Consider the following 11,147-nt stretch of genomic DNA (forward strand, 5'->3'; position numbering starts at 1 on the left):
AAATTTGAAATTGTTGCATCGCTTGAGATTTATATTTATAAATATTATACATAGCTTTCATCCATTCATAAAAAGAAGTGAATATACAGATAATAATATGAACATGAAACATTGAAATATACAGAATATCCGAAGCTTCGTGCATATCATAATGCTTAAACGATCAAAAAAATATAAATCAAATTTTTTAAATTGATACTATAAATATTTTGTTCTGCATAAAAATCATATGATTAAAAAACACACCAACTTGTATATTAGCAAGGATAACTGGGAAAATACTTGCCTTGGTCGAGTTAAAGGGAAAACAAGTTCGAGGACAGGTTGCATGTATGTGTTCACGTAAAGTGGCCAGAGAAATGTTGGAATTAGCAGTAGATACGCAAGTATACACACGTATACATACGTATAATCTCCCTCGCGTGGACGCAATTCCTAAGGGGGTAGGAAAAAATGGAGGAAACTCGACTGCAGCAGTCGGGATTTTTACAAGCGCGGAGCTAACCTTCCGTATACAACTGTGCGCTGTACTGTAAAACGTGAGAAAATTCCTTGACGGTCCCCTCATGCCTGCCTACCGAGACTCGAGGGCCGTTTCCGTCGCGTTTACGCAGACGTATTAACTTATTCTGACGCGACGTGGAAAAAAAAGGGTAGGAGACACATGGAAGAAAGAAAGAAAGACGGACGTCACTGCGTTTAGCCGCGCGGTATTTTATTTGCATACTGTTTGCGAGATGTTCGTTTGCATAGTGTTATCCCTGAGGGGTCGAGAACATGTGCACGAGTGGACCATCGTGTATGGAAAATGGATACGCTGTCAAACAATTAACATACATACAGAATTAAAAATGCAACATACTAGTTCAGGCTTGTCAACTTGTAATATATTATTAAGAATGCGTACACAGAACCTGTGAAAATACATCTCCTCTAATTATCGTTTTCCTGTTATTTAATTTCACTCAGAATTTTTTTGCTTAATCCCTTCGGTCCTACCGTTATCTTATGGCACAAGATCGAGACTCATTCCTGAAATTTTTATGCAATCTATCATGAACTGTAAGGTATATTTGTATTCTCAAGTATCTGATAAACATATTTTATTCGAGTGAAAAGTTCTTTTTAATACGATCTATTTGTTTTACAATAGATTTCTTAGCAATAAAATTCGTTAACACTAAAATTCAGGAATGGAAGGATTAACAATTATATTATAATGTTACTTTCAATATTATTCAATTTATCATTACGAACCTAAAGAAGAAAGTGGAAATTTATTTTTCTTCAATTTTTTCCTTATAATATCTATCCATTTTTATTTTTTCGAAATTTTCTTTGCACAACATTTAGTAAGCTTGTCCATCTCAGTTACAAGAGTATCGTAACATTTATAAAAAGTCAGCTATAAGCGAGTGATAGTGAAACAAATAAGTTAAACTTGTTTTCAGACTGTAAGGAGAGGATGATCCGGTTTCGATCTGCTGCATTTCGAAAACATGGCACCGTAACAAGATAAAGGTGGGAAGAAACAGGAGAAAGAGCATGATTGATTATGCAAACACGCTGTTATTACTGATTCAGTAGCAGAGTCCCGGGCAAAAGCGCGTGTACCACGGCTGGCGAGTATATGCAGGTTACACAGCTAACCCATTATCAAATTGTGTACTCGGGCTTTCGTTAGGTCACACACGAACCACAGTGCAGGCTTTGCAGGCAGTGAATGCAGCTACAACGTAGGACGAAAACTTGATAGCTCGATTCACCGTAAACGCATGCGTCTCCGTCTTCGAACATTTACAATTAAATACTCTGGCAAATATTCCAAATGGAAAGTCATCGCAGATACAAATATAAAATAAATTTAGAAGAATAATTAAATATGTATATTTTTTATAAATTTGTAACCTAATTTCTAAGTGAAACTTTTTCAACGTTGACTGTACATAGAAATTAATTAAATCGCGAACGAGGAACTTTGTCAGAGTTCGTATATTGATGTCAATGTTTTAATAAAAAAAAATTAGGCCCTTAGAAGTTATTTGCGAGCCTGAAATAAATTTCATTTACTAAAATAAATGTATAGTATTCTCCTACATTTAACGGGCTAGAACGATACAAATGAACAGAATTAAATGTATAATAATTTCAGTTTTACATAGCATAAAAAAAAGAACTTATTTAAGAAAAACTGAATCACTCTTCCCTTGATACAATACTAATGAGGAATAAAAGAAGCATTAACCGTGTAAATAATCTTGGAATTCGAAATATTTGACAACCAACAACAACGGTCTCGTATCTCACGACGAGCATTCGTTAAATTTGCAGCAAATCTAACAAAAAATCTAACAAGCATCGCGATGATGAACGGCGAGCCGCAAAAGGTGGATGGTTCAGTTAAAATAGGAAACACATTTAGAGGTTGGTTGGAAACCTCGCTCTCAAAGGTGGTGAATGGTTGATGCGCATCGACGAGTTTTTGCTCCTCGTTTTCGATTTACTCGTTAAGACAAGCGAGGGAAACGTGTTCGTGTAACGGGAAAGAGAAAAATCAAGAAAACAGCGGGACGAGGAAAGAAACGAGAAAGTGGTGAGTAATAAGAGAAGGAGGAAGGCGTCGTAGGCTGGAAAAAGAGAGCCGCGAAGATCAGAGGCAAGGATAAAGGGTAAATTCCGCCTTTCAATTTTGCTACGGTCCCATTTTACTTCTAGTTCAGTGCCTGGATACCGGTCCCGGTGCAACGTAACTTAGCCTAGAATAAACTGAATACCATTCATTACGGCAAACTCCCACCTTCGACCGCCATCAACCCTCCCCCAAGACCTTTTCCTGTTTCACCCCGCCAGCCCCGTCTTCAGCCACGACGCGCAAACGAAGCGTCGAAACTGGCGGTGGCCGCTGAAAAGCTGAGAATTGGAAATTCTTTGAAACTACTCCCTTCCCCCTCGCTTCTCAGACTTTCTTTTCTCAAACGACGTAGCCACTTCTATGAATTTCATCTCTCTCCCTCTCTCTTTATTCGAATGGACCCGGTGAAAGGATGCATTGGAAAGAGATGCGGTTTCTGATAATAAACGAATCGTGCCCATCCCTTCGAGATAAGCGAACGTGCGTATTATCGAACCCGCGAAAAATACCTACCTCGGGCGCGATAGTCTGGCAGAGATTTCGCGAGACATCCGGCCAGAAACTTCGTAAAACGCTTTTCACGCGATCTATCGTTCGTTTATCGATCACCTTTGTGAGAGATGCGACGTAGAGATTACGTCGAGTGAATTTTATGCATTTTACGTAGCACGAGACGCGAGGGTAGAATGGAAGAGGAATTTAAATGTCGACTTTTGCCTAATTATATTAGGTACGTCCTTTCGCGTATAAATGTAATACAGTGACGTTCTGAGTAATCCAAGTCTAATTTGGCGGGAACTATTCACAAGAAATTAGCGTGACCGAGAACCTCTCGTGAAACGATCAGAAGTTTTTATCTCGGGTCTAAAAAATCTTGCCCTACCCTCTGGCTGACAGAGTAGTTGCAAATATCCAATCCTGGATTTACAAAAAAATTGGAATATCACGGAGAGCAGAGAGGGAAAAAAGGAAAAAATAATTAGCCGGCCTCGATGAAATCTCAAAAAAGAATTTCTTTTCATAGCTGGAGGTCAGGCATAACTGTCGTAGTCCGGAAAGCACGAAAGCCACTTTTGTCGAGTGGTGAACCGCTGCAATTAAGCGACTGCCCTTCTTTCGAGCCACCCCTCGCCCGTTCGTGTTCCTTTTAGCCCAGTTCTTCCTTCTTCCTTCCTTCCTTTTCCCCCTCCTTCTTGCGTCTTTACACGATAATTAGCAGATCTTCAATTTTCTCCCCGGTGCACGTATTTGCTTTGCATAACTACCGAGATAATTAAACAAGCTGTGATTCGCGGATCTGTCACGAACAGAACGTCACCGGAACAGGAAGAAGAAGAAGAAGAAGAAGCGAAGAAAGGCTGGCCAGAAAACGCACGCCTGTATGAAACCCTTCTCTGACCAAGCCTTTCTGCTATCTGGGAATGTAAATCGTGTCAAGGGGCCGGCGCACGTGCTTCCTCGCCGAGTAATTAGCGAGCTTTGTCGTGCATGAAAACTAAGTAGTGGGTGACCGTTCTGCAGAAGAATGCGGAAGAAACAGTTGTACTGCTGTCTCCACTTCGATGTAGGTGATAAAAATCTTTCTCGAACTTTGTTCTCTTGATTGTAATATCAAGTATTTAAAGAAATGTGTATGTACATGTATACTGAATTGATGAAAAACAATTAATATAAATCAGAGGAAGCTGGGATGTAGAAGTTAGTATGAAGAAATGACAATTTGGGAATACTAGTGCCACAGGCAACATGTTTCGTAATTTAAGACGCGATTCTGATAGTTTCCAACATTCTTATAACGATACATATTTGTAATATACATAATCTTAAAACGGTAAGTATATAGCCTTCATGAGTTACTGTCTCATAAAAGTATTATTTCTAAACTGCAGACCTTTGTCCAAAATACAACATTTATGACACCAGTTTAAAAAATGTATTTTTACATAAATACTTTCTTGATCATTTAAACATTGAAATACCCATTTAGCTTTTGATATTTTGATTTTATTTAATATAAAAGAGATATAGATATATATGTATGTTTCATTACTCAAAAGTCTTCTTCCTAATGCAAAAAGAAATGCACATTGACCTAATGTTTTCAATTTATTTACCAGGAAACACACGTTCTAATTTACTGACTAAATCATTCTCTGTCGGTCACGCGAGGACAAATAACTCTACGATTTGTCTAATGAAAGGTAAACGTAATTAACCACTCCCTGATACAAAGAAAGCAAGATACCATTTTCTTTCGAGTTCTCAGAACTCCTTACGTGAACTTTATGAAAATGTATTAATGTAATTTTCTATTTATGAAAACAAATCGTCATAATAAACATTCTTATAAATTATTGTATACGACGTTTTCTCTACCCATCGATCATCAATAGACAATGGACATTATGCATTTATAGAAAAATTGCATTTGCAAAAAATATAAAGCTCTATACACTGATGATTGTGACGAAGAAAACAAGAGGCGTTAAATTCGTCGATTCCGTTTCATACGAACGATTCGTATCGCGAGACAAGGATATATACTATAATTCCACGTTTTCGATTTGTATATCCGGCACGTCGCGCCGACCCCATTGAAAACGCTCGGAAACGATAAAACAATATACTCTGGCCACGCCACTGACCTCCCCAGTGGAAACGCTTCGAAAATGTATTGAAAACACTCGAAAATAATCGAAATCAAACAAGTTACCAGATAAACAGAAATCTACCTATAGCTCCGCGAGCTCTCCGGTGAATGTTTCGAATATGTGACATATAAATATAATTAACCAGATACTTTAAATACTTTTACAAATGTACATAGTTAATCACAAGATTAAGTATGTATCCATGTTGATAATAAGAATTAACAAGAAAATGATAGAAGCACGCGTATTCAAAACAAAAAACATAATACGTATGTTATAAAGCTTACGTGATGTGCAAACTATAAATTGTAAAATTGATTAGATAAAAAGGTACGAAACGAAGAGACAGTTATGGGCGTAGATTTTAAGGATGGTATACTAAAAATGCACGTCGAGCCAACAGATTTATCTAAATGTAACAGAACGTAGTACGCGTGCCACAAAAGATGTACAATACGTGTATTGAGATATGATATTCTCTCTCTTGCACAGTCACGTGTGACACGTCCAATATATTGGATATTCGTGATTTATAAAAGGGGATACATGGTCCGCTATCAACCGGAATCGATACGCTCGACGAACAGACGCGTAAGCTATTGATAACGAACCGTTTGTTACGTGCAATACAAAAAACACCGATGCATTTGCAATTATCGCTTTGTTTGGAAACAATTCATTGTACGTAGAACAATTTATACATTGTAGACAACCATTTATACAGAATGAATTAGTATGCATGATCACGTGAAACAACTAATTCTCCTTCGGTTTCATTAAAGAACTTTCTATGTGAATTTTGTATTTAATGGAAATTATTTAATAAATAAATTGATTTCGTTTATGTCTTCTTTATACGATCAATGTGTTTCTTATTGACTCGGCCTGTATGTAGAAATGTTTGCGGACATTCAACTAAAAAAATATGTATTTAATACAACAGATGCATGAAACGAAATGTTACAAATGTTAAAAACGCTTGAATTATCACTCCACTGATTATTAGGCAAATAGACTAAAGTCGAATTCGATTTAATGTACAGTGAATTCTGTATATAGAGTGCAAGCGATTATTATGTTGCCAGCAATTATTTTGATAGAGTCATTAGGCAGGCTGTGTATGTACCATAACCATAATCTGATACGGGGGTGCTGCTACCGGTAAAAGTCACGCATCCTGTTGCGACTTGCCACTCCTCGCTTCCCTAAGGGGTTTTAATGCATATATTGCCGTGCAGCGATTAACGAGAGTCGAATTAATGATTGCATACGCGAAAGGAGATTAAACTCGGCTAATTGATTATCGATAGTATAGTATAGTAGATTGTATAAATAGCAATTTCAGAGTAACTCGGATGTTGAAGTTGTATTGGGATCATGATGAAAAACATATAATTTATCTCAACAATTCCATTTTCACATTATGTCGTGGATAAGAGATTAAGAATTAAATACGTCAAGTCAGATGCAATAGAAGCCATGGTAGAAATAAATATTCGAATGTATGTACATATGTAAAAGTATACGTACGTATAGAAAAATATCAAAACGATAGATAAAAATCTTTGGTCTGTGCCGGCTAACAACCGATTTTTGTTTGGATTCAATTTTCACACGTTATCTTTTTTTGTACGAATTGTGGTTATTTTGTATTAACGAAAATAACCAACGCAAATCTCTCTAGAGTTTTTCATCAGAAATATTCGACACGATAACTTTTTTTCATTCGTCTTGTGTAAATGGATACGTATCGATAAACAGAGAAAAAAAAACAAAAGAGTAAGCGAGAAGGAATAGGATAGGGAGGCGGACAATTCAAACGGGAGGCTTCATACGTATCGCTATGTATGAATTTCCATTTCCCAGATCGAATGAGCAATTTTCAATCTAGCCTCATTGTGCCGGCTCGAGGCGGCATTTGCGCTTCGTTTCTGCCCGTAATTATATAGCATAGCTGCATCGAAGATAGACGACCATTCCCGTTTGGCTCGCTGACCACAATAATTGGCACCGGCCACGAGAGGACACACTCCGATACTTCTTCGTCCGTCAATTCATTAAGATGGCTTTCATACGTACTGATTCCCACGATGATTGATTCCCCGAACGAAACGACTAGACTGCAGGCGTTATACGTGGCAAATGCGTAATAATTGGCCGTTTTAAACAATGTCTATCTTATAAGTTTTAGCACACTTCCGAATGCTTGTCTATCGAACAAGTATTCCAAATAAAAAATCATTAGACACTATCTCATTTGCCGAATAGTTTCAATGTACATATTATCGAGCTGAATGGAATTCTAAACATCAAAAACTGCAATATTCAAATTTTAAACTAATATCCATGATATTTTAATTTGCATCAAAATCCAGTCTATTTGTGACTTACGGTTGTTCATGCATGTGAAAATAGCATGGACGCAGAAGTAACGAAGATAAAGAGCAGAATAGGAAGAGAGAAAGGGGATGAATATCGATATGCAGTCATAACGAAGATAAAGAAGCGAACGCGAATGGTGCGTGGTGGGAAAGCAAGATAATTCTCATTGTTCAGCAGTGGACGCCCTCAAGGCGTCACTTCAAAGCCGTAGCTCTCATCGAACCAGAGTCCAGCAGTTAATGAACTGCCCTTCGGCATTGCGATGTATACGTATATGCATAGGTGGTCGTGCTAATCGTCTACGAGCCAGAACTCCGGAGAGATCTATTACTCATTTACATAAAGGGCCGCAACGAGTACAGCAAGGGTTTATGTCTCTCTGTTCATCACCAAGAATATATAGGAACATTACCACCACCTAAATTAAAATTTTTTTTATTTTGATATGTCAAAATTATGTTAAAATCCAACAGTATCGATACCAGATCGAGCATTGAAAAACAAGACATAGATTTATTACTCGTTTTGAATTCTGTCCGCCTAGGGGAAACTAACACAAGCCCGAGCTGGCTCAGTTTCCGTGTCCCAAGCTGTATAATAAACAGCTAAACAGATAACGTAGAATATAACCAGACAACACTATAAATATTTATAGACTCCCTACCACCTTACGTTTGTTTCTTCGAAATTATAAAGTATGCTTTAATTATTCAAGATTATAAAGTACGCGTAATAAATTGAATGATCATAGAAATCGGTGATATAGTGATACCAATTTCCTTCGTTCCAAATAATGGCACTGCTACATCGCTCATGCAAACACCATAAAATTGGTATTGATATTGCTCTATTTCATCATAAATAACATGATTGTTATCGGGAAATAAATAGTTCAATGATACAACTGTTACGAGTAAACCGCGCCAAGATCCCGACGGTGACTGAGTATGTCAACTTGATCAGTTGAAATTTAAAGTAGTAAGAAAAGGACGCGCGGACGACTCAAGATGTTACACTTGCAGGACGTGGACGATCCAGAGAAGGTCAGTCCCTTTTTGCCACTAGATATAAAAGTTGTCGGATTGCGAGTTACCGTCGTTGATACATCTCGAGTGGCAAAGATGTACCATTCGTAGAATACTCTGGTTACCAAGCTAATTGGAGACAGGATTGTTGTAAATGAATTGAATTAAGTTTATGAATTAGAAACTAGAGTCTATATTCTGATCAAAGTTCACGTTACAATTGCTAGATTCTGGTCGACTCATATAATTACAGTAAGAGAATTCTTCTTCGCTTTACGCGGTGAAGCCGCGGGGAAAGTTTAAGACTATGAACTCACTCGAAATCTCTTAACGGTATGAGACAGGGTTTCGGCGAGCTGGATATTCAAGTCAAGACTAATCCAAAGAGCCAAGATGTAGTTCTTTTATACCCAAAACAGGTCACTCCCTGGAGGGGGAATGGCCATATATGGGCATTTTCTTGGAACTTCTACGCTCATCTAGGTCTGTGAGTGTCCTACGCAAGGGATGCGTACGTGAAACGACAATAGTATCGATTGAAATATTCTCCTATTGTCAATTAATGAAAATTAGAAATATATTCTGATTAATATGAAAGAAGAAGCAAATATTTAAAATGACTTTAATTTTTCTGATGATATCGGCAGTCCTTGAACTAAAATTAGGAAGCATAAACGAACATTGTACGCCACCACGAATTTTCCCGTTAGAATTTATAAGACACGATCACGCGATTCATGAAAAATATCATTAAACGCCTGTGCCGTGTTTTGCACGACATTCCTAATATACATAGTTTACTTTACCGATATCAAAACGAAACAGCCTAAAGTTCCACTACTACAAAAACAATATTTTAAATGTGCATTCAAAGTTCCACCCCTTTGAAAAATACAAGACATGTTACCAGGAGAAAGAAGATACCAAGAAGAGTCGCTAGTCGACTAGTCATAAATTGCGCTCTAAGCAGAAAGACAAAGCGGCGTTTGTATCCGACACCGAAAACGTACTTCAAAGGCGAAAGCCGGCGCGGGTTCTTTATAACAAGGTCACGCGCGTGCGACGATGGGGAAGCCACGTGAGCGCAGTAGTCTAGCTCCTGGCACAGTAGCGACATCTCGGACGCGATGCTCACTTATTTAGGCAAACGCACCCCATCCGTGAGTTTAGAAAGAGCCACGCTTTTCGTGTTGCCCTTAGTGGGACTGTCAAAGACGGCTTAACCCTCCTATCCGGGAAACGAGAGATCAAGTAGGGAGAGCGTCACTCACCTGAACCATTGATGTATGTCGACACGCGAGACAAACCTCCCCGCTTGGCGGCAGTCTGACGGCGAAATCAGTCCGTGCCAACCCCTGTCGTTGGCCTCGCGGCCCGTGCATTCAGCATCAGAGCTGCCGCGTATAACGAACACGCCGGCACGCATGCACGCACGCACGTGTGCAACTGTTGTTCACGTCACTACCACGACCACGCCCACGCGCCACGATATTCCTTCTTCCTTCGTCCACGTAAACGACTAGTGTTGTTAACCACCGCGAGGGGTGCTGTTAGCTGAGTATCGGCGCGGGCGCAACAAGAGAATCGATTATTCCGGCTACGGCACCCTCTCCTCTTCTAGGGTCAATCTTAATCTGCCCACGATAAATCTATCTCGGCTGTGCATCGCGGATTCACGCCCACCGGCGTCTGTCATCTATGACGTCTCGCAACACGAACCAAATCCAACTTCTGATAAAACGTAATCTATCTAGTATTTATTGATTTCATTTAAACAGATTTTTTACTCCATCTCTCTGTTCAATGAATTTGTTCTTAAGCATCACGAATTAAGATCGAAGAGGGATAAGAACTGAAAACATAGGTTAAATTGTAATATTTTTTTTATTCATTCTATTAAAACACGATTTTGTATGAATTTATTCTCGAATTGTAATAAAGGATTGCATAGGCGAGTAAGATATAAACTTTTAAAAAGTACAAAAAGTGTCAGTCTAAATTTCAGATTTTAAATTGACGTTACAAATGGTTTATGTGCATAAAAATCCGCAATCTATTTATTAACGAGATTCGTTACTGTAAAGACGATTTCATTTCGGGCGAACTTAGTTGTGCCTGTACAATTTTTGAGACTTTTACCGAGTATTCGCTAATTATCTTCGTTGGGTAACATTTTGGTACGGCCGAATATGCACCGAGTAGCAACAGTCGAGAAAAGTTGGACTTCGACGACAAGGTAGCCATTTAATTTCCGCGGGTTAGACTGTTGTTATCAAGTTTGACTTTTAACGTGTTATCTTAGAGACGGAAGGGAAGAGTAATCATGCAAATGCGATAACACCTGTCCACGATTTTCAAACGTTTTAAACGTTGGACAGAAGTTAAATTAAATGCGGTCCGATATTTATTCAACGAAGGGCGGAGATAAATGTCTTTACGAAATTCGAGCGGAAAGTA

At 38.4% G+C, this 11,147-nt stretch overlaps 1 protein-coding gene across 5 annotated transcripts in view; it reads right to left on the reverse strand.

Moving 5' to 3' along the window:
* Positions 1 to 10,204, reverse strand: part of LOC108621949 (beta-1,4-glucuronyltransferase 1) — a 32,811-nt gene extending 22,607 nt beyond the window's left edge. For all 5 annotated transcript variants that reach the window (XR_001916457.2, XR_003388758.1, XM_018019560.2 and 2 more), the window contains exon 1: positions 9,962 to 10,204. Coding sequence is in view for 3 of the 5 variants with exons in the window: in XM_018019560.2 (XP_017875049.1) it covers positions 9,962 to 10,072 (111 nt within the window). In the remaining 2 variants the exon portion in view is untranslated. The remainder of the gene's footprint in view (positions 1 to 9,961) is intronic.
* Between the last annotated feature and the right edge of the window lie 943 nt (positions 10,205 to 11,147).

Source organism: Ceratina calcarata, unplaced genomic scaffold (genome assembly GCF_001652005.2).
Source record: "Ceratina calcarata isolate Rehan_Ccalc_2016 unplaced genomic scaffold, ASM165200v1 scaffold189, whole genome shotgun sequence".
Lineage (NCBI taxonomy): Eukaryota > Metazoa > Arthropoda > Insecta > Hymenoptera > Apidae > Ceratina > Ceratina calcarata.